Here is a 24,099-nt window from a genome sequence, read left to right on the forward strand (position 1 = left end):
CCCCTCCCCCGCCACCCTGGCACTGATCTACTTTCTGTCTCTATGGATTTGCCTGTTCTGGACATTTCACATAAATGGAATCCTACAATATGTGGCTTTTGGCCATGACTTTTTTCACTTGGTGTAATGTTTTCAAGGTTCATTCTTGGGGTAACACGTATCAGTGCTTCATTCTTTTGTTTTGTTTTGTTTTGGTTTTTGCCTGTGTACCATTATTATCCTCATTTTACAGATGTGGAAACTGAGGCAGAGGGAGGTTAAACAACTGGCTAAGATTCCACAGCTAACAAATGCTGGGATCAGGATCCAACCCAGCAGTCTGGCTCTGGTCTACACTCTCAGCCACTCTGGACTCCTCCCAGCAGGCCCCCGGGGCAGGCTGGTAACAACTCCATTTTACGGAGGAGGAAGCTGAGGCCCAGAGGAGCTGGGGATTTGTCTTAAGATCCCACAGGAAACAGGCGCAGCTCCAAACCCTTCGCGCTGAGTCTTCCACAGCTCGGGCACACACACGCACACATACACAGGCTTCTGCACGGACGGATGTGGTTGGTATGAGGCATACACACCAGTCACCCAAAGGCACATGCTAGCACACTAACACGCACCCTGCTAGCCCTGTCTGGACCCTCAGCACCCTCCCACCCCGAGTCTTGCTCACACAGTCCTCCCCCTCTCCTCCCTGGCCCTGACTCTGCCAGATGGCCCAGGTACCTCTGTGGGACAGGAAAGAGTAGCTGATCTTCCAGCAGTACTGGGACCGCTGGTGGGGACAAGCAGTCAAGCAGACGGTGTCCTGGGACCGGGGTGGCATGCTCCCCTCTGTGCGGTCCAGCTGCAAGTCTGCTTAGGGATGACCCGGGTGAGGTCAAGGGCAGAAGAAGCCCTCAGTACAGGCCAGAGTCCCGGCCTCTCCTCCTGTGCCCTTCCAGATACCCTCCCCCAGGCCACCCGAGCACTGGCTAGAGAGTAGGCCCAGAGCCAGGAAACAAGGAGCAGAATCCCTCTTCCCAGACCAGACAGAGGAAAACAGTCTTTGGGTCATTGGCACCTGCTAAGGACTTCACTCCACCTCACAGCCCTGGGGGGCAGGTGCAGCAATAGTTCCATTTTACAGATGAGGCAGCTGAGGCTCAGAGAGCCACCTGCCCAAAGTCACACATCTAAAAGGTGGAAGCACCAAGTTTTCAGCCCCGCTCTGCCTGCCCCCAGACCATGATCTGGTTCACCATTGTCCCTCACTGCCTGCCTCCCCGGCCCCAGCCCCGGCCCAGGCCCGAGTACCGAGGGGGCTGTTGTCCACGACCACAGGGCTGCACTGCTCCAGGAACAGGCGGTAATAAAGGGTGCAGTTGCCATCGTTGAGAAGCATCAGCAACCTGGACTGCTTGTCGTTCACCAGCACGTTCCCAAAATCCAGCTCCTTTTCCTTTGCCTGATGGCCAGAGTCAGCCAGCCATAGCCCTGCCTTCCCCACCCCTGGCCTTGGAGAATCTCCAAGGCAGGGCAGGGCCAGAGGGCTCCCATCCCCTGCACCCCAGCCCACCTTCCCTCCCACATGCGCCCTGGCCCCAGCCCCACCCACCAGGGTCCTCCTACTCACGGAGAGGCTGCTGGCGGTGCCCACGCCCACCAGCCGGAGCATGTAATGGGTGGTGGCGGGGGGCTTGGTGTTTGGGGGCAGACCGGCTTCCCAGACCCACATCCCCACGCGGAACAGGTACTTGGTCTCCTCCAGAGGGCTGAAGGTCCACGTCAGCGTCTGGGGTCACAGCGATCATCCCTGCGTGGGGCTCTCCAGAACCCCCTGCCCAGACTCCCAACCACTGGAGGTCCCGCTGCTGGAGAAAAGCTACGGTACCCCTTTCTGAGGGTTCACCCTGTGCTGGGCACTTCCCACACATCGCATATTATGTTATGTCCCTCAGCCCCTCCATCCTTTATCCCCACAAGGTAAGTGGTATTTAGTACCCGCTTTCTGATGAGAAACTGGAGACAGAGGAGTGGGATGACTTGCCCAAGTTCACACGGCTGGCGAGGGGCTTGGTGGGAGCCGGAGTGTGAACTCCTGAAGCCACTGCAGAGCCTGTGTGGGCTGTCGCCTCGCTGACCACTACCTGGGTCCTTCCAGACACCATGTGTTGGTGGTTCCTGGCCCAAGTTTGGCCTCCCCAACTAGTCTATAAGGCCCTAGACCAGGGAATGCTGCTCTGCTAGTTTGGGCCCCAGTCGGTGCCCCCCTCCAGACTGCTGTGACCTCGAGGACTCCCCTTCCTCACGCCTGAATGATAACCACCCATTTGGCCCTAAATCCAGCTGTTCCAAACCACCTCCTGGAGATCTCGCAGCTTTGGGGGCCATGGATGGAGAGTGGACTCACCCCTTGAAACTGGTTCAAGTACCAGCTCCACCTGCTCATTTGTAAGCTTCATAAATGGATTTTTCTTCTCTCAGTTTCATTCTTCTTTGTAAAATGGGGGTTATGACGATGGTAGCCGTCCCACCACTTACAAGACAGGGGAGGTGATTATGGCTTAAATGGGACGGTGCACCCTATAAGCCTGGCCCCTGATGTGCACGAGTAAGAGATAATGGTGAAAGTGAAGATGACCTTGGATCTCTTTGCAGACAGCCCACCCGGTAGACTTCCCTGAGTGCGCGCCTTGGCTGGGGGGCAGGGAGCACGCAGATGGGAGCCTGGGCCCCCAGATGGGGGCGGGGCACTCACAAGGCTCTCGCTGGGCTGGATAACCCCCCGAGCAGGCTGGACGGCCAGCATCTTTCGGTGCGGCTGGGAAATCCTCCATTCAAACTCCAGGGGCAGACGCGAGGGGTTGTGGAAGGTGAAGGGGCTGGTGGAGGAGCAGCCCACCCAGGTGGGCTTGAAGAACACGCTCTTACAGGTGTCCAGCTTCAGCTGCAGGGGCTCCTCCCGGCTCTGCATGCTTACCTCCTAGGGCCGGAGGTGGGAGAGCAGTGCCCTGCTATCACCCCGCTGCCCTGGCTCCCCCAAATGTCCAAGAAGCCATGGGTGGGCGGCTTTTCCCCCTTGCAGAGGGCAGCAAAAGGTCCTCCTCCGGCCTGGGCATGGGCAGCCTCTGTCACGGCAGAGTAGGTAGTGACTGACCCGAGAGATGGTTCTTAAAAAGAACTCAGGGACTGAGAGAGGAGGTACAGACCATTTCACTGGGCCAGTATGGGCCCCTTTCCCTAGCCAAGCCCCAAACGCTGCTCGGCAGCCTGCAGGTCTGAGTCTTATATCGCCCCCACTCATCCCTTTGGGACCTCTGCACCCCTTTTCTTGTCCCAGACACCTTGAGGAGGACATGCTGGGCCCTGAGGATGGGAGAGCTGTTCACAGATGTGCCCAAGGGGTCTTCGCCCTGCCATGACACTTCCTGGGGGGAGAAGCAGCTCCTCGACTACTTGAGGGGAGCTTTAGAGGCCAACCCCAGAATTTGGCTTTGAGAAGGGAAGCCCCAGACTATGGCCTACTCCTCAGGACCCAGTTGCCTAGCCCTGCCTTTTACCTTGAGATACTGGGGACAGAAATTGAACTGCAAGTAGAAAACGTGCTGCTTCCAGGAGTTGCCCCTGGGGTAGGTACAGGCGAGGAAGATCTGGTGGGCCCTGGGGGCCACAAGCCCCGAGCTGGGCCGCAGGGAGATGTCTGAGCTGCTTTGGGAGGCCAAGTTGAAGGTCAACATCGTGGAGCCTTTGTTGATCAAGAGCAGGCTGCGGTAGGAGGGTTCACCGGGAGACACTGCAGGAAAGAGCTGGGGTGTGCAACAAGAGGGACCCGCACTCAGACCTGCGCACTTCCCAACCCCCCCCCCCCCCCCCCCCCCCCCCCCCCCCGCTAATCTGCACATGAGCACTACATCCCTTCACGTTCCCAGGACGCCCAGAGCCTCAGGGAAGTCTTTGTGGGCTTGGGTGGGCCCGTCTCCAAGGAGATCGAAGGTACTCCACACATCCCACTCACTACCCTGGGAGCAGGGAATGGACGGACACAGCTTGGCACCAAAAAATGCTTCTGTCCTCCAAAAAAACCTCCAGAAACCTCCAGGGAGATGGAGTGGCCATAGGAAGTGGGTCCAGGAAACACAGGCCTCTGAGACCCCCTCCTCAGAGTTTCATTTTAGGGTGCCCTCAAACCTTCCTTTGGAGAATTCACTTTCAGAGATCCTGGTCCAGAAGCTCTGGGGTAAGAAACTCCTTCTAGATGATTCTTTTACAGATGGCTGAGGGGAACCCCCCTTTGAAAAAAGGAAAGCCCCAGAAATCCCAGCTTCCAAACATTCCTGAAGCATGTAGGGTATGGCCAGTTGCAGGCTAAGAGCTAGGCCGGCCATGTCACACGAGGCCCGAGATCGCTGACCAGGTCCAGCTAGGGCAGACGTGCTCGTGTGTGAGGCGGTGGGGGGAAACACAGGCCCAGAATTGGCTGGACAGCAGTACAGGCCACAGACTGCTGGGACGAACCAGCCAAGAGAAAGGGACTGGGGTCAGGGATGGGAACTCCGTGCAGTCAGGGAGGGACTTGACCTGAATCGTGGGGGTGAAGTCAGTTGGGTACTGGACAGAAGAAGTGTAGCTGGTGGGTGGGGACAGGATCACCCCCAGTACAGTGCCCCAGAGTGGCACCTTTCCAGCAATATGAGGCATGAGGGCAGCAGAGATGGATTGGAAGGATGACAAAGGTAAGGGAGGCTGGGAAGAGGCATCAAAAGAGAAGCCAGGACCGGAACTTGGCCGTCTGGCTCCGGGGTCTATACTTTTAAACCTTCTGTCATCTGGCTGCTCGGGTCAGACAGGGCCTCCAAGCGCTCTTCAGAGACGCCTGGGAATTATGACTCAGGAAGCCAAGGGACCAGCTCTGCGACCCACAGCAGCCTGGGCAATCTCCAAGGCCAGGGGCTCATGGTGGGTGGTCGGATCCCTAGCAGGTGCTCAGCAAACAAGGCACAGACAAATGAAGGAGCTAGAGAATCTTCCACCTCAATGCAAGAGGCCCAAGGAGTATCTCAGATGGAGCAAGGAGGGGCCAGGGCTCCGAGCCCCAGAGTGGCCCACGAGAGAGCCCTCCGTGCCCAGAGTCCCCAGGGCTGGCGGTGGGGAGGTTGGGATGGCCTGGGAGGGTGCTGGGATGTATCTGCGGCCAGCAGAGTGTGGAGAGGGATCTTCAGGCCGAGGCAGAAGCCAAGCTCCCCTGTCCCACCTCCCACTGCTACTGGGGCCACGCTCACCTTGGGGGCGTGCAGGGAATACTGAGGGACATGGTGCTCCGAGGCGGCACTGTAGCTGTGGCCTCGTGTGCGGAGGGTCAGGCACCAGGAGGGACACACGGTACAGTCTTCCTCGATGTTATCGTAGCTCCGCAGGACCTGCACAGGGCCCGGACCCATGGACAAGCTGACAGTCCCATGTCCGACCCTGTAGGGGGGCCCCGCTGCCTGCCCCCCTCCCGCTGTCCAGGAGGAGAGGGGCTCCCTGGGAAGACAGTGCGGAGAACAGCCGTCCTAACAGCTCTGACCGCAGCGTGCTGGGGCCACACTGGGTACTCCGCAAATGGGCTCTGTAATAAAGCACAACAGCACCAGCACAGGGCCGGGGCCGGGATGTAAGGACAGCATTCATCCTGCAGGAATGTGCCTCGAGAAGTGCCAGCCGATAGAAATAGCACGCGAGCCACAAATGCAAGCCACAAAGGTAGTGGTACATGTTCCAGCAGCCACATTAACAAAGGGAAACTGGTGAAATTAATTTCAGCAGATACGTCTTACTTCCCCCAATAGATCCAGAATCTAACCATTTCAACCTATAATCAATATGTAAGCGACGTGTGAGATACCTTATGTTCTTTTTCCCCCTCGGTCTTTGAAAGCCAGTGGGTCTCTTAACGACATATCTCAATTTGAATTAGCCACGTTTCAGGTGTTCGGTGGCTACATGGGTCTGGTGGTTGCTGTACCAGACAGTGCAAGGCTAGAGCCAGTAGTCTAACAATTTGGAGGGCTCAGCCATGGCAAAGCCTGGTGTCCACAGCCTTATTCCTACAAGCCCCCACAGTCCCCCACTGCCAAGCTATTAGAATGGAGGCAATGAAATTCTCAGCTTTGGAAAGCCATCTCAAAAGTTCGGATATGACTCCAAGTTTTTAGATGAAAAGACCAGGGCTCAGGGACATTAGGGGACTTGCCCAGGGTCACACGGCTGGTAAGGGATGCTAATCTCTCAGTCCCAGCACCCTGGTCCCTGGGAAAGAACGGCAGCATAGGCAGAACCGACAAGGAAGAGAAAAGGCAAGACCAGGATGAGGGAGCGACCAGCGTCCGCGACCAAGAGGCTGGGCAGAGCACAGCCTGTGCTCCAAGCTCCCTGGCCAAGGGAGGTTGTGCCAGAAGCCCCTTCCCCCCCACACCTAATTATCCGGCCCCCAGGAGTTGGTCCCCCAGGCTCTGGTTCCTGCCCATGGCTCTTCTGGATGGACCACTTTCTACTTCAAGGACTACCGAGAAGCCAGGAGCCCCAGGGAGTGGGGCTTCTGTGCCAAATTTTCCCAAAAGGCTTGACCTCAGCTGAGTCCCCCTCTGGGGGGAGTGGGAGGCCACATACGCATGAGATGTAATCAGAGGGGCCAAGAAGCCCCTTGGCCAAGGCAGCCTATGAGCCTGGGAGAAGACAAACCAGGAAGGACTACTGTGTGGTCAAAGTGGAGCTTGGTGCTTTGAGGATGGATCCCATGGCAGCCCCTGCCACTCCCTCCAACCCCACCCTTCCATTCAAGCTCCAGGGCAGAGAGGCTGCCCTCCCCTGGGCTCTTCGCACCTTATAGACAGCGAAGGCCTCGAGCTCCACGGCGTACAGGCAGTTGGGGTAAGGTGGATGGAAGTGCAGGCGCATGGCCATGGACTTGAGTGGAGGCACGTCACAGGTGTCTGGGGTCACCCAGAAGGGGCAGTCAGACCTATGCGTCCAGACCACCGTGATCTTGCCCTTGGTGTGGTTCATCAAGCACAGGGGGACAGGGTTGGGGGTCTCAGGCCCAGGGCAGGCACCAAAATCCACCTCAGTGGGCTCTATGCTGACAGGCGGGGGGAAGACGGCTATGTCGCTGGTACCATCGAAGAAGCACTCAGTCATGGGGGGAATGAGAGGATACTGCAGGGCTGACGCGTCTGCCGAGTCCTGTGCAGGGAGAGACAGGTGAGCAGGGGCCCAAGTGCCATTCCTCCTGCCACTGCCCTTCATTTGCATGCCCCTTTCTGGAAAAGACAAGGGCTCCACACAGGTCATCCCCAACTATTAATGTTGCCCACGGGACTCTGGGGGAACACAACTCGCCAAGAATTTCTAGAGAAGGGGATATGAACCTGGGGAGGGGAGCCTGACTGTGGGGGGCCACAAACGGTCCATCAAACCTCAGTGGGAATCCTGAGGGCCCCATTCTTATCCCGCTCCAGCTTCTTCTCCCTCAGCAAGATGCCCAAGATGTCAGGAGGGTAGAATGTCAGGCCCCGTGCCAGGTGTGTGCGGTACCAAGTGAGGTGCTGAGGTCTCAGGATGGCTGGCTTGGTGCTGTCCGAGTGGCAGGTCCCAATCAGGTCCAGGAACAGTGGGTCCTATGACATTTGTCTGTATAAGGCCAGATGTCGGCCCCCACTGGCCACTTAAGCCAGGTGCCAGCTGGTGAGGGCGCAGTTTGTAGGACCTTGCCCACGGCCCTGAATTGGGTCCTCCCTTCAAGGCTCTCTACTCTGCACGTGCTTCGGGGGTGAGTCTAGTCCTCCCTGTCCCCAGCCCATTAGCCGCAGCAGCAGCACCAGGCTTGGAGTGAGCCTTCCTGTGCCCCTGGCCGGGCCCTGGCTCCAAAAGCCAGGCCGGGGCCCTGGCAGAGATGATCCGAGAATACAGGAGAGTGATAACCAAGCCCTGTCTTCACCACTGGGCCTCAGACTGGCCCCTCCAGGTCCCAGGAGAGCCCCTCCTCGCCTCCTCCCCCACCGCTCACCTGGTGGTGGATGAGACAGGCCACTCGCCGAGAGTAGATGATGGGGTGAGTGGGCTGGAAGGTACAGTGCAGCGTCATGCGGGCCTTGCCCACCAGGGTCCCAAAGCTCGGTCTGATGTCGAAGATACTCTCTTGGCAGTCAATGGCCAGCTGGAAGTAGGCTGTGCAGTCCGACTTATTCTCAATCCACAGGCCCTGCTCCGAGATCTCCCCGAGGCTGACCCAGCTGAAGTTGACACAGTGGTGTTGCAGGGACACATCAGGACCTGGGCGGAGGTGGGGCTCCTGTGAGCAGCCCTGCCACCGGGGTGGGGCTGGGCTATCAGCCTCCCCGAGGATGTCTCAGAAGGGGCCTCCCTGATGGAAGGTGGGGCTTCCTGGAGACAGAAGGCTGGGCTGGAAAGACCCAGAGCCCCAGCAACCTGAGCTGACCTCCGAGTTCACCAGGGGTGATGGCAGGAACACTATCTCCAGGTGTCCAAAACTGATTCCACACTGAGCCCACCAGGGGGCAGCAGACACCCAGGCTGAAGGGCAAGGAGGCATCAGGCCCTTGGAGCAGGCAAAGAGCCCTTCCTAATCCTAAACGGGGGCTGCTCCTGTCCCCACAAGGCAGTGCGGCATCCTAGGGCGGCCATACCTCTACAGAAACCAACGACCTTCAGCAAGGTCTGGGAGGCACAGCCAGCGGGCATGACGGATAAGTAGTCAATAGTTCTGACGTCCAAGGTCTCGGGGTGGAAGAACACCGACACGGACTTCTTCCATCCTGGAGGCACGATGCCATTGGTAGTGGGGCACGAGAAGGCATGATCTTTGGCCAGCATGTCTGGGGCTATTTCGATCCGGAAGGGGGCGCTCACCTGTGGGGCCAGGTCGGGGCAGGAAGGGTCAGGTCACAGGGTGAGCCAGCTGTCCTGACCAAAGTGCCCGGCTGAGGGGGGGGTGAGGGCAGCCGACTTCCAGCCTCTGCCCCACTTGTCAGTTTGGGCATGGAGGCCACCTCCACCAGGAGGAAGGAAGAGGCCAAGCTGTGTGCCCTGTGCTGGGACTGCCTGGGTGGGGGGCACTCTTTTCTTTCCTAAAGGTACTAGAAAGGCTAGCTGTGGTCCTGGGGGTAGGACTACCTTAGGGCTGCTCTTGGAGTTGCCCTGGAGGTGGTCAAGGGATACTCCAGCCCCATCCCCAGCTGAGAAGAGAAGACACCTGCTGACACATGCGTGGATCAACAGACGTGGGTTATGTGAGGCTTGGGGCCAAAGGTATGGAGAGAAAGAGGGCATTTTGTAAAGGGGCTGGGTTTTAGGAGCCGCCCAGCCTGGATCCTACCCCACCTCCCCCCCCCGCCCCATACATAGGATGCATACCACCGAAGGGTTATACAGCTTGATCTGCCTCTCGGCCGTGCAGCCCACAGCGACGGTGCCGAAGTGCAGCACTTTCTGGACGCCTTCCGCATCCTGGTCCTCTGGTCGCTTCTGCTTTATGCTCACCAGGAGCTGGGCGCATTTGGCTGGGGCAGAGATGAGGGCGTCTTGGGAAGAAACCCACCAGGGCCTCGGTTGCCCCAGCTGAGCAATGTCTCGAAGAAGGCAGGTGTCCCCAGGGAAACACGGGTCTGCCACACCAAGGAAGGCACAGAAAAGGCAAAGCCTGCAGGGCTAGGGAGGCCGGGGAGCTGGTGGAGTTCCTGTGGAGGACAGGCCAGCGGGGGACGTGGGGGGGCACACTGAGGCTCTGAGGCCCAGGAGGGGCAGCAGGTGGGCTCTGGGGACAGGTGAGAGGTTGGGCCTCACCCACAGCCTGCAGCTGGATGCTGCACTTCTGCTTGTTGTCCTCTCCATACCAGCATGTGGCCTGAACGTCGCAGACGACAGCCAAAACGGGATGAAAGGTCACTTTGATGTAGGAGGCCTGGCCTGATTCCAGCAGCCCCGTGGTGGGCAGTATATGGAATGGGCTGGGGAACTCCCAGGTGAAGAAGGTGGGCAGGTCCCTGGGGGGGGGGTGGAGATCAGAGCCACTGGGCTCATTCTGACCCCTGCCCCTACTTTAGAAATGCAGAGATGCTGGGCCCCTCCCTTCCTCTCTTCCCCCACCAGCACCCTGGGGCCCTCTTCACCGAGCTCACTCTCCCCGCCTCTGAGCCTCAGCTGTTCCCCTCACCCCACATTTTCCAGGCAGAACCAGGCCTCGGCCGTGTCCCCCACAGCACACGTGGGCAACTGCAGGGACGGTGGGCAGGTCAGACTGTGGCAAGGCAGGGTGGCCCTCAGGTCCACACAGAACATTCCCTCTTCTTTCTCAAACCACAGCTGGTCCATGTACTCCTTCTGCAATGTGGAGGGTGGGAGGCCGGGGGCGGAGGCCGTCACTGAATGGTGGCCTCTGCATGGTACTCAGGGACCACACATCTCACCCCAGCTCTTGGTTATGCCCCCAACACAGTCACTGAGGGTGGGGCTGGGCCACGGCCCTCCCCCCTCAGTCTCTGAGGAGAGTTGGGCACCTGTCCTCTAACACTGTCTTGGTCTCAGAGATAGGGGACCTCTTGTATTGGGGGGAATGTTTTGAGAGTAGGAAGAGGCTAAGGAATCTAAGGCTTTCACAGCACAGAGTTTAGACCCCATCATCCAACTGGGAACCCCCCGCGGTTTAATGAGTTTAGGGCCAGAGCCTCCCAGGGCTTCCCAAGCTGGAGTTTCTGCTACAGTTGACAGGATGAGTATGTGTGTGTCTTGGTGGGGGAGGGGAGTGCTCCTTGCTGCTCTGCCGTGCTTCCTTTTCCAAGGTCACGGTGCCCGGGTCCCTCCCTTCCCGCCCCCTTGCAGTGGCAGACCTTACCTCCTCCAGAGGCCGGAAGATAATGGGGAGTGTGAAGGTTATGCCCGGGCTCAGCAAGATGGGCTGGGGGATGACTGTGAAGAAGAACTTGGTCTTGGGGGACCTGCAGGAGAGAGCCGGGGCTTAAGCGCTTCAGGATCAGGGCTCAGAAAACCAGAAAAATCCCTGAGCGCTGAGCTGGGGGAAACCAAGGCTGAGAACAGAGAGGCCAGGATGCTGATCCAAGCAGAGACCTAGGCAGGGCTGTCGAGTTCCAGCATGGGTCAAAACCACAGATAGTGCAGACTTCTAAAATAGTCACAGGAAGACGATACTGCCAATAACTCTACATCAATAAATGTTAAAGTTTAAATGACATAAACCCATTTCTAGGAAAGTAGAACTTACCAAAGTGGACTCAAGAATTAGATAATAGATTTTATGCCCCCCCCCACCTAAAATCACCAAAGCCATTGAATAAGGAATTAAAAATCTTCCCACTGAGGGGCACCTGGGCTCAGTCAATGAAGCGGCTGCCTTCGGCTGAGGTCATGATCCCAAGGTCCTGGGATCGAGTCCCATGTTGGGCTCCCTGCTCAGCGGGGAAGCTGCTTCTCCCTCTCCCTCTGCCTGCCGCTCCCCCTGCTTATGCTCTTTCACTCTCGAGCTCTCTCTCAAATAAATAAATAAATAAATAAATAAATAAATAAATAAATAAATAAAGTGTTCCCACAGAGAAAACACTAGGCTGGATGGCTTCACAGCAAGTCCTACCAAACATTTGATAAAAAATAACCCCAGCCTTACCTTCCCAGGTAGGTAGGTAAGGAATATAAAATGAGGAAACACTCCCCAAAATATTCTATGGCTCCATTGTAACATTGTTACCAAAATCTGACAGAGGCAGGAGGGGAATGGAAAATTACATGCCTATCTCTCTCATAAACAAAACCAGAGAGCCAAAAGAACTTAGCAATGTATAGAAAGAAAACTGAATTATGACAAAGTTGAGCTTACTCCAGGAAATACATAGTTGGCTTAATGGAGGAAATCAATTAATGTACTCCACCAGGTTACAAATTAAGACAGAAAAAAAGTCAAACAACCGTCTCAATAAAGAAAAATATTAGATAACCCTCAACATGTTTGTGTGGAAAAACTCTTAGCAAACTAGGAATAGAAGGGAACATCCTTAACCTGACAAAATCTAAAAAAACTCAAACCAAAACAAAAAGCACACAGGAAACATCCAAACCAATGGTGATACATTGGAATTTTTCATGTTGAGATCACACACGAAACAAGGATAAACATCAGTGGTGGAGAAGCTCATCAGGGAAAGTATGAACTTTTCAATGAATGGCTTGGGGACATTTGGACATTTGAGGAAAAGCATCATAGGATCCCTACTTAAAACCATTCACAGTAAATAAATAAATAAATAAATAAATAAATAAAACCATTCACAAAAATCAATTCTGTATAGATAAAAGACAAACATGAAAAGCAAAACTATAAAGTCTTTAGAAGATACTATAGGAGACTTCATGACCTAGGGATGGGGAAAGAAGGACTTCTTAAGCAAGATATAAAACAGCACCAACCGTAACACAAAAAGATTGATACATTTGATTAAATGGAGAACTTCAATTCTTCAAAAGACAAGTCACAGGTGGGAGAAGATATTTACAAGACATAACTGAGCGATAAGAACTTCTATTTATAACAAAAACAAAAACAAAACAAAAATGAAAACTATAGGGGCGACTGGCTGGCTCATTCGGGAGAACATGGGACTCTTGATCTTGGGGTTGTGAGTTCGAGCCCCGCATGGGGATGGAGTTCACTTAAAAAAAAAAAAAAGACAATCTGATAGAAAAAAGAGCACAGACTTGAACAGGAATTCCACAGATGAAATCATCAATAGCACATGAAAGACTGTCAGTTGTATCAGTAAGATGGGAAATGCAAATTAGAACCATAAAAAATTACCAATGTTGGAAAAATTTTAAACTGACAATAGCAGTGGTTGGTAAAAATGCGGTGGTGCGGGAACTCGTGGGAATAGAAATATAAATGAGTACTTTAGAGAATAGTTTGGCTTTATCTATAAAAGGCAAATATGGACATGCTCTAGGTCACAGCAATTCTATTCCTATGTAGTTACCCTACGAAAAACTCCTGCAAGTGAGGATCTATACATCAATGTCGATCACAGTTCCAAACCAGAAACAACCCAAACATCCCTCAACAGAGGAACAGATGAATATATTACAATATAAACAGCTGTTGGAATATTATACGGTGATGAAAAAGAATGAGCTCTTGTTGCATGCAGATGAGTCTTCCAAACATAACTTAACAAAAACAAAGGAATTACAAAAATAAACCTTACTATTCTATTTACATCAAGTTCATAAGAAGGTCAAGTTAAACTATATCATTTAGGGATGCAAACATAGGTGGTAAATCCATTCATTTGAGAAAAGCAAGGAAATCATTAAATCAGGAGAATGGTTACTTTTATGGAAGGGAAGGTGTTTCAACAGGGGAGTGACACACCATGGGAGAAGGTGAGTTTCAGACACTATTCCATTAGGAATCTGGTCACATGGGTTCCACTTTCAGTAACTATTCCAACTATGCATGTTTTATACATTCTTCTAATTTTATACATTAACTTCATTTTTTTAAAGATACATTTATTTATTTTAGAGAGAGAAAGCCTGGTGAGGACGAGCAGAGGGAGAGGGAGAGAGAGAATCTCAAGCAGACTCCCTGCTGAGTGAGGAGCCGGAGGCAAGGCTGATCTCACGACCCAGAGATCATGACCTGAGACGAAACCAAGAGTGGACGCTTAACCGACTAGCCACCCAGGTGCCCCTAATTTTATATGATAAATTTAATGTCTGTTTCCTAAAGAGTGACTGTTTGGCAGGGGGAGGGGTGGGCTTGAGGGCTCGGGGGCTGAGTCTCTGATCCCTCATGCTGGTACCTGTACGTCATCTTCTGGGTTTTCAAGGATAGATTTTTCAGAGCCAGGTTCTTGGTGATCTCCTTCCCTAGCGTCCAACCTTTCCACTGCAGCACCTCAGCCACCTCAATGCCCCAGATGACCCTCTTCTTCACTTTGTCCTGCTTCTTTAAGAAGCACACACGAGTGTCCATCAAGCTCGCAGGCTGTCCAGTCGGCAGGGCAAAGGGGAAGAAGAAAGGACGCGTTAGCAGGGTAAGAGTCAAATACCCAGAGAACAGGCAAAGATCTTCCATCTCCAGAAATTAAGGAATTACCCCACCCCTAGCCCCTGGGGGATGGTCTGGAGAGAGCAGGTGAGGGGCACGCAGTTTTGGAGTCAGATATTACCATTTCTGAGGTCACTGCAATGGTTTTCCAACCAAATTCTCCATGAGCCTGCCCCTGCCCCTGCAGCCTTCCCTGGACCGCTCCATTGGGCACTGAGCATTCTTAGCTGGTTGGTTCTGTTCCTCAATGCACCCAAAGGTACCAGGCCCCTCGGGTGCTGCCTTCTGCTTTCCTTCCTTCCCATCCTACCCTTTCGCTGTGGAACCCTCTCCTAGCTGGAGTGATCTATCCCACACACTTTTTGAGACCACAAGAATATTCTACCATTCCCTCTCCTGTCCCTCAACTGGCTGGTGGAGCAGGGGAAGGAGTCAATTTCCCTGCAACAAAGCCCAGCCTCCTGCCTTGATGTGGGGGCCACTCCAGCTCCTGACAATGCTAGAGGCACAGTGCGCCAACGCTTCCTATCTATAATGGAAAATCCTTCCTGAGCTGATCCCCAGCCCCCATCTACCTGAGGAGGGAGGGGGCTGCAGGGGCAAAGCCAAGGTGAAGGGAAGATGAACAAGGTGCCTCTTCCTACCACAGTCATTGCGATGAACACTCCACTCACTGCCATGTTATTTTATCTTTGGCCAAGCATTGCTTCTATATTGTTACTTAACATAAAGATATATTCATCCACTGGACAAATATTTGTTGATTACATATCACGCGCCAGACATTGTGCTAGGCGCCAGGATTGCTACAACAGTGAATAAGACAGACGCATCTCTTCTCTCTTGGAGCTTACACTCTCAGTTTAAATATTTACAGAGAGTGTCAGATGGCCAATATAGTATTTTCTTTCCTGGTTGGCCCATGGACGGAAGGTGACATGGGTGAGCAAGGGTAATTTATGGTAAATATCAGTTGGGACATCAGTCAGGGTCCAATCAGGGAAATAGAAGTCACTGTGGGTGTTCAAAAAAAGGCATTTAATGCACAACCAAGGCATAGTGAAGTAGGCCAGAAGCTAGCATCATCGAGAAGCTGCTCCCACACTAGGTTGGGGGGGTACTGGGGTTCTCAGAGCCCCGATGCCTGTCTGATGGGGGTTGGAGTCACGGGGAAATGCAGCTGCTGATGGGACTACAGTCACAAAAGCAGAGAGGGGGGAAGAGAAATACCCTGGCTCCTCCCTTCCTCCTCACTTCCAATCTCCTGCTAGCTCAGCCCAGAGTGGGGAAAGGCAGTGAGGGAACATGGGGCAAACAGGCCCAGAATGGCCCAGAGGAGGGGGTGAGATGACCCCTGGTCCTCAGGGAGGCAAAGGCAAGCACCATCGCATCCAAGGAGACATAAGAATCCACACGCAACACAGACACATGCTGCACCCCACACAGTCGAACCCCACAGTCACATTCCTAGACAACCACCCCCCTCCCCTGAAATGTCACAAAGAGACCACTCCGAGAGCGGCAAAAAAGGCAGCAAGAACCACATCTTGGTCAAACACAAAGTCCTAGGGGTCAAGCCCAGAAGAACGTTCTGACGGAAGAGAGAAGCCTTGACTACTCTCTCAGCTCTGACTGGCACCTCCCTAGAGTTCTTCACATGCACCCCCAGCCCCCATGGTCACTCTCACCACTGCCAACACTCCCGGCAGCTTGGTGCTCAGTGTACGCAGGGTCTAGGGCTAGGGTTTGGACAGGGGGAGTCAGGTCCTTCCAGATTCCTACCCCCCTCCCTGCCACCTCTCCCCCCAGCATTGCTGCTCCCTGTCCCGCCCACCCTGGCCACATCCTCACACGGGCACTGGTGGTGCTGCTGTTGCAGGCACTCAGCGCCACGCTGCTGCCGGTGACGGTGGGGATGGCCATTGTGCAGGCGCTCAGGCACGAGCCGGAGTTCATGGTGCAGTCCCCGCTGACCCTAGTCTCCATCAGGGGGCTCAAGGCTGCCTGGATGAGCATCAGCCGCCTGCAACACAAGCCCAAGGGGAGCACTCTGGCTGAGCCGGGAGTTCTTGCCAATCTGGAGCTAGGAAGAGACCAGAGGGGAGACAGGAGGGACATTGAAGAGAGAGGCTCGCGGAGTAGACTTGCTGTGGCCATCATTACCAAAGGAGGCCCGCTTGCCAGCCGCGGCAAGGAGGTATGAGGTGGCACCGTGAGCACTGAGCCTGAATACATGGTCCAGTGCTTTGCCCAGGAGCCTAGAAACTCACCATTCAGGAAAGGGACTCAGGGATCCGGCCCACCCAGCCCTGCCTGCCATGGCCACGCTTGGCATTTCTCAGGAAGCCCCCAGGGAGTATCACTGAAACACACGCGTTACCTTTATCTGGCTTTTGCTCGCTACTTGTTTCTTCTGAACGTGTCTTGCCTCCTGTGAGAAGGAGGAGAATGGGCAAAGAAGAGGTAAATGAGACCGGATGGTTCTCGGTCTTTGGGGTTTCCTCTATCAATATGCAACCGGCAGTCCAGGTTTAAAGTAAGCATTGACTGAAATAATCACTCAACCCAAGGATAAGCGAACCAGCTTCCAGAGCAGAGGGATCCATGGAGAGACTGCAGCTGGAAATTATATGCAAATATACACAAAAGTTATATGCAAACCATTTGTAAAATGCCATATATATGGAGAAGTGCTTTTTTTTCCAGGGAAAGTGTCCACAGCTTTCACCAAATACTCAAAAGGATGTTTGGTCCTGCTCTAGGGAACACACACCGGGCCTAAACTCCAAATCCCCTCTTCCTTTAGGAGCCTTCCTTCAGCACACACACCCAGGTGTGGCTACCATATTGGACAGCATCAGTCTAATACCTTTATGAACATACGTACATTTTTCAGACTACTCAGTGTCCTTCCCTACTTCTTTAAATAATCTCAAAAACAGTAACAACTTTTACTGACATTTACTGAGAACTTATGCGCCAAGCAGTACTGTAAGGTCTTCTCATGTATTTTATTTTATTTAAGATTTTATTTTTAAGTAATCTCTACACCCAACATGGAACTCGAACTCACAAACCTGGGATCAAGAGTCACATGTTCCAAATGAGCCAGCCAGGTGCCCCTTATGTATTTTAATCTTTACAACAATTGATGATGGGATGTAAGCTGTCCTTTATTTGGCCTAAAATTCTCTCTTTTTGGGGCACCTGGTGGCCCAGTCGGCTAAGTGTCTGTTGATATCAGCTCAGGTCTTGATCTCCGGGTTGTGAGTTCAAGCCCCATGTTGAACTCCACCTGGGCATGGAGCCTACTTAAAAAAACAAAAACAAAAACCTCTTTTCAAGTTTGGGTTAAACTTTCAACTCCTTATTATAACATATTACACTTTGGCCAACAATTTTATGGTTATCCTTTAGAAATGTAAACAATTTCATCAGACTCTCCCATCCCCTCCCCACCACCATCCAAAGCAAAAGATTCTGTTAATATAAGTTTTTCCTAATTGGCAACACCTCCAAAACCTCTGGAGGATATCTTAGATTTACTCATTCATTCATTCATTCATTCATCCACTCACAAAGCATTTACTGAGTACCTATTATATATACAGTGCTAGGCAATGGACAAAACAGGCAAGGCCCCTACCTTCCCCTGTAAAGAGGATATTCAGATGGAATCAAAGAAATGCCAGCTGGGGAGGCAGGGAGGAGAGTCCCACTACTTTTCAGCTATTGCATGGCTTTGTAGTCCTGCCTGACCCAGTAAAGTCTGTGATCTCAGGGGATTCTATAGCTAATTCTAGAGCTAATTCTATAGCCTCAGAGTTCTGAAAAAGTCTCCAGCCAACACAGGTAGAAGAAATTAGAGACAATGGGGGTAGAAACCTGGTCCAGATCAGGTCTTAGGACTTAGGGAATGGAGCGCTCGTCCTGGAGCAAGGAGAGCTGGGTTCCAGCATCTGTTCAGGTTCGCCGAGATGGGCAACTTTCTCCATCTCCTTGAGCCTCAGTCACCTTACCAAATGAGGGTTATCTTACTTCACAAAGTTGATGTGAAGCTGGAATGAAATAGGGGATTTAAAAAAGCCCTAGAGGAACCAATGTTACTGTAATTAACAGTCATAACTTCCATCCTCGGTTGAGCTACTTTTCCAAAAGACACCCATCTTCAATCACTGTGAAGACACTGGGCAGGGTAGGTGTTGTTTTTAAATCCAATTTTCTAATCTTGAGGACTTTAAAAATATACATATCATCGGCTTCCTTTATTTGTCTCATTTCCAACCTAAACATTCCTAAGATGACCAGTGGAAAAAGTAGCGAGTCGTCGCGTAGTGTGGAGTGGAAAAGAAACGTAAAATGAAGTGATAAAAATACTTAAGTTCGTTCCTCCCTTCTCTAGGAGATCCCCAGACTGATCTCACCCTAGTCTCAGTCCCACGGGGCTCTCTAAAAGACATGGAGGGGACCCCCGGCCGCAACTTCCCAAAAGAGATGGTCTCCTGAGACAGATACCTTTGGTGGCCACTCGCGCCGTTCCCTGGTACTGGGACCGACTCTCAGAACTCACTCTGCCGCCATGTTGTCGTCTCCATAGAGACAAGACGCTCAGGACACGGCGTCGCCCGGTATCCCAGGACAACGACGGCAACCCGAATGAGTCATGGCTCATGGAAGGCGAAAGTACTGCCCAATTTTAATGCTTACCCTTTTTTTATTCTCTGATTTTCCCTGCTAGTGGTCACTGAGCTTCTACCAGTCGCAACATGTAATGTATAGTCTCCTAGTTGTCTTGACGCCCTCGCAATCCTTATTTTAGTAGACGACCAAACTCATAGGAGGTTATCCATGGGCTCGTCACCGGGGAGTGGGAACCGTTCCAGTTTCTTCCGGCCGCGCGAGGGTGACGTAGGGTCAGAATCTCTACCGGAACTTCAGTCTGTGATTGCGATTGTTAACTTAAAAGCACACCGTAGTTATTTCTTATTTGCATATTGCTTTACAACTGATTCCTCTTGCAGGTGGGAGAAAGAATGTTCTATCCGTTTTCTGCTGGCATTTCCTCCTCCCTGGCACCAAGCTAACTCTTTTCTAGGGATCTGGAGGTTAATGTATGAAGAAGGCGGTGATATGCTAATGTGGATTCTTGGAAGCCCATTTGTGGGTTTTTTTTTTTAAGATTTTATTTATTTATTTGACAGAGATAGAGACAGCCAGCGAGAGAGGGAACACAAGCAGGCGGAGTGGGAGAGGAAGAAGCAGGCTCATAGCAGAGGAGCCTGATGTGGGGCTCGATCCCATAACGCCAGGATCACGCCCTGAGCCGAAGGCAGACGCTTAACCGCTGTGCCACCCAGGCGCCCCTGGAAGCCCATTTGTTGATTTGTCCGCATTTGCTTTGTGGGAAAGGTCTGTAAAATAACAAAAATTCAAGGGAGTAAACGTTGAAGTAATCCAATTGGCTTTTTTAATGGATTTATGGATCAGGCAGCATCCCATCTACCAAGTAGAGGGGAGCTCCGGGGAGTTGTGCAAAATGGAAGGTTTTTATAGACAGGAGGGTGGGACAAGATGTTACTAGCAAAAGAAAAGGAAGGATTGTTTCAGGCAAGATGGCCTTCCCTTATGGGGAAGGGCAGGGACTCTTACTGAAGATGACCTTATCTTCTTTTGGGGGTTGGAGAGGGCGCCTGTGACAGATGACCTCATTGGGGCTGACCAGAAAATTCCTGTCTGACCCATTAAGACTACATTTCTGGGGGAGGTTGAAACTTGGCCTAAGTGACACCATTTTGAGCCTGTGGTTTTCTTTGTAACAGCTCTAATTTGGTGAAGACTCCTTAGGTGGGTGAAGCCGAAAGCCTCAAAGTTCATTCGTGGGCAATTAAAGATGTTTCACTACCCAGGACAGTGATGGGGGGTGGTGTTACAGGGAAAGACCTTAGTGAATCTAGGGGTAAACCCAGAAAATAAACTCTCATTTTGGGAAAGTTGGCATTTACTTGGGAAAGTAAACAATGGATGGACTAAGATGACAAAATAGCCTGAGTTGGCCTGGGAAATCACATGGCCAGAGGCTGGCTGAACTGGAGGGAAGGGGCAGGCCAGGGGGGCCCATGAAGTTATGCCAGCACCATTAGTTAGGTATGGAATTTTCTTGGATCAAAGAATGTGGAACTCAGTGAGCTTTTCGCCAGTTTTAATGTTATTCTCAGAATCTGAAAACTGCACTTTGGACATGACAACATCTATGCTGTTTGTAGTTTCTATAATGATTTCCTTTTTGTTTTCCTCTAAGCTCTTTTTGAAATGGTCAGCCTGACTCAGCTGGACCTTAAGGACAGGGAAAGGGACCTGTTTTTCCATTCTTAGGCTGAAAAGAAATGGGAGCAGTGACTCCACAGACAGGGCTTTGTGGTGGCCTCAAGAACCCCAGCAAGAAAACCCCAAGAAGGCGGGAAAGCTCATGCTAAGATCCATGTGTCCTTGTGCCTCTTCACTGAAGGAGTGTCCCCCCACAGCTCTGGTGTGCCCAAACCTTGGTGGATTCATTGTCCCCACCCTGTGGGCTTCACTTCTGTGGGGCTCTGGCTGCCTCCTGAGAATTCTGCTGGAGAGCTCTGACCTTGACTGACATAGTGGACTCCCAGGGAGAGGTCCAAGCCAGACTTTGCTCCGAGAGGCAAACAACATGGAAAGGGGTGTGGCAAAAGGTTGAGTCTCAGGAGGAGAGAGGAGGCTGGGTTTCCTTTGGAATCCTCCTTTCCAGGAGCCCAGAACCCATGGGAAAAAAAGGGTGCTAGGTCCTGGTGACTGTATCTTCCATGGGCCCAAGAAAGACAACAGGGTGGGTGCTGTTTGGTTCAGGGCTGTGAACAAGGGTGGGTGCTGATTCAGGAAACTGATGATGACCAGGATGTGGGAGAAAAGGAGGAAGGAGGATGGGTAGTAGACAGACTTGAATCCTTTTCTAAGGAAACCTTCGCTGGTGGTGATAAAGATAAAGCCCACACTCAATCATTTGGGCTTCAACACTCTCAAAAATACCTTTTCTAAGTCCTTCCTCCCTTCCCGCACCAAACAGAATAGAGGAGATTCTGGGTTGGGAAATCAGACCTAAGAGTAATCCTGACTGTCACTTACTGACTGTGCGACCTTGAACAAGTCACATGGCCTCTCAGTCTCAGTTTCCTCAACTATCACCTGGGGATAATTATCAAAAGGCTCGTGTACCTGTGTACCTGGGTGGCTCAGTCCGTTAAGTGTCTGCCTTTGCCTTGGGTCATGGTCTCAGGGTTCTGGGATGGAGTCCCGGTTCGGTCTCCCTGCTCAGCATGGAGTCTGCTTCTCCCTCTCCCTCTGCCTCTCCCCCTCCCCCCGCTCATGCTCTCTCTCTCTCTCAAATAAATAAATAAATAAAATCTTTAAAAAAAATGGGACACCTGGGTGGCTCAGTTGGTTAAGCATCTGCTTTTGGCTCAGGTCATGATCCCAGGGTCCTAGGATCAAGTTCATCATCGGGCTCCTTGACCAGCAGGGAGCCTCTTCTCCCTCTGTCTGCTGCTCTCCCTGCTTGTGCTCTCTCTCTCTGACAAATAAATAAATAAAAATCTTAAAAAAAATCTTTAAAAAAAAGGCTGGTGTAGCAACTGAGCGATCAGGCCTGTGAAAAGTATTTGACATATGGTAGACAGTCAATAAAGTTAGGCATGCACAGAGGATGGTCACTTACTAAGTGGGAGGTCCCTATAATTAAGCCACTCGGTTTTCTGTGCTCCCTCCCCTCCTACCACCTCCCAGCCTCTCTGCTCCACACTGGAAAGGCAGGAAGTTTTTCTTCTCTCCACACCCCCCTCTTTTGTTTCTACAAGGAGGAGCCTGCCTTGGTGCTCTGGGATGGAGAAAGACAAAAGTAGGTACCAGGGTGATTTTCTGTCCACTTGGCAAGTCAAGCCAACTCCAGAACTTGCAAAGTCCCCTCCCATCTTCCTTCCCTGCAACTCTGACTCCATTTCCAGTGTTGGTTCTAAAATCAGGTCTGCATCCAAGATGTACTTAACTTGGGGGAGGGAGGTGAGGAGGTGAGTTCTCTCACAGAAATTTCTGACCTCTGAAATGGGCAAGGTAAGTCTTCCAAGCCCAGCCTGAAGGGTGAAGAGTGAGAGAAAGCTGCAGCTAAGAGGACCACTGGGGTGGTTTGGGGGCTGGATCTAAGAGCAGGCATGGATCACTCTCTGCACAAGGGTGCCTGGTCTTCTGACGCTGCTGGGGGTGGGGAGCATTCATCAAGAGGTTGATGGCACCTCCAGCCTGAAAGGGCTGCCAAGGCACAAAACTGACAGAGGCTGGGGAAAGACTGTCATATCACAAGAGAATTCAAATGAAAGAGTTCCATTCTGCCTAGGACCCCCCCCATTGGGTTTCCTACCCTTTTGTGCCAACACAAACTCCCTAGATAACTTCATCCCTCCTTTCACCGTCCCCACAAAAGGGTAGAGAGACATGCAAGCCAACATTAGGGTGATGGAGGGAAAAGGACATGAGGCTTAATCCCAGGAGACTTGAGTTCAAGTTCAGGTTCTACCTTCTGAGAGCTGGGTGATTTCAGGCAAATTATTAAATATTCTAGAGGCTGACTTTCCTCATCTGTAAAATGGGGGCAAACAAGGATAGTATTCAAAATTCTGAACAATTGGTAAAGTATGGATGCCAAGCTATGAGAATGGATACCAGCTGGCCTTAGAGCCAGAGCAGGGTCCTGGTTGTTCACATTATGCCAGGCTTTAACTCTTTGGTTGTTGGGTCATGGGGAGAGCTGGGAGTATGGCGAGGGGACAGGGAGAGCAGCCACAGCAGTAGAGGACTCAGCCAGTGACTATTTCCCAACTAGTACCAAAGTATTTCCAGATTTTAACAACCAGTATAGCTCTAGTGGTTAGTATTAGTTGCAAGCGGGACCTGAGGAAAAATCCTACCTCACCTGCTGCTGTATACACAGTTATTTTTTTCTAGTCAAAACTTGAAGTGTCTCCCCCTTGAATTCCTCCTCATTGGTGAAGAATCAGTCACCACGTCTAACTGCTCTCCCTTTCTAGTCTGAGCAGTGCTCCTTCTCTGTGTTAGCTTTCCCAGCTGTCTTCCCCTACACCATCTCTTCCTCTCTCCAGCTACACACCTCTCTGGCCAGCACCATGGACAGCTCTGGCTAACCAGCCCATCCCAGGCCATCCCCTTCCCCCTACCTTCTATCCCCACCTCTCTTTTTTTTTTTTTTTTTTTAAAGATTTTATTTATTTATTTGATAGAGATAGAAGAAGCAGGCTCATAGCAGAGGAGCCTGATGTGGGGCTCGATCCCACAACGCCGGGATCACGCCCTGAGCCGAAGGCAGACGCTTGACCGCTGTGCCACCCAGGCGCCCCTATCCCCACCTCTCTGACCCACCCCAGTGCGGAAACCCTGAGATATGAACTGAATGAGGGTCATCCTTGAAAAGACAGTACAGTGGAGTGATTAAGAACAAGCTTTGGGGGGCGCCTGGGTGGCACAGTGGTTAAGCACCTGCCTTAGGCTCAGGGCGTGATCCCGGCGTTATGGGATCGAGCCCCACGTCAGGCTCCTCTGCTATGAGTCTGCTTCTTCCTCTCCCACTCCCCCTGCTTGTGTTCCCTCTCTCGCTGACTGTCTCTGTCAAATAAATAAATAAAATCTTTAAAAAAAAAAAAAAGAACAAGCTTTGGAGTAAAAAAGTTTGGAATTGAATCCCAATCCTACCAACTCTCAGCTCTTTGATCTTGTTCTTCCAATCCATTTCTGACCAGAGCTTGTTCTCAAGTAAAAGTATCATAACATGACCACCAGCTCAGTGCCGCTGGCCTCCTTTGGGTGCAGAAGTTGGCTTGGACTTCAAGGATGGTAAGATGGTAAGGGAGCCCACCCTTGACTGGACCGTGAGGTTCTGTCTTTATTAGACTTTGTTTTTTTCATTTTAAAAACTTTGAGTTCGTTTTAGACATATG

At 52.1% G+C, this 24,099-nt stretch overlaps 1 protein-coding gene across 1 annotated transcript in view; it reads right to left on the reverse strand.

The window, feature by feature from the left end:
- Positions 1-16,137, reverse strand: part of CFAP65 (cilia and flagella associated protein 65) — a 31,430-nt gene extending 15,293 nt beyond the window's left edge. The window contains 16 exon segments of the mRNA XM_019807589.2: positions 715-843; positions 1,285-1,435; positions 1,604-1,762; positions 2,729-2,953; positions 3,531-3,776; positions 5,250-5,387; positions 6,832-7,191; positions 7,425-7,625; positions 8,015-8,280; positions 8,655-8,877; positions 9,382-9,527; positions 9,811-10,010; positions 10,181-10,347; positions 10,859-10,961; positions 13,833-14,017; positions 15,932-16,137. Coding sequence (XP_019663148.2) covers positions 715-843; positions 1,285-1,435; positions 1,604-1,762; positions 2,729-2,953; positions 3,531-3,776; positions 5,250-5,387; positions 6,832-7,191; positions 7,425-7,625; positions 8,015-8,280; positions 8,655-8,877; positions 9,382-9,527; positions 9,811-10,010; positions 10,181-10,347; positions 10,859-10,961; positions 13,833-14,017; positions 15,932-16,096 — 3,064 coding nt within the window. The 5' untranslated portion in view covers positions 16,097-16,137.
- Between the last annotated feature and the right edge of the window lie 7,962 nt (positions 16,138-24,099).

The sequence above is a fragment of the Ailuropoda melanoleuca genome, chromosome 2 (genome assembly GCF_002007445.2).
Source record: "Ailuropoda melanoleuca isolate Jingjing chromosome 2, ASM200744v2, whole genome shotgun sequence".
In the NCBI taxonomy this organism is placed as follows: domain Eukaryota; kingdom Metazoa; phylum Chordata; class Mammalia; order Carnivora; family Ursidae; genus Ailuropoda; species Ailuropoda melanoleuca.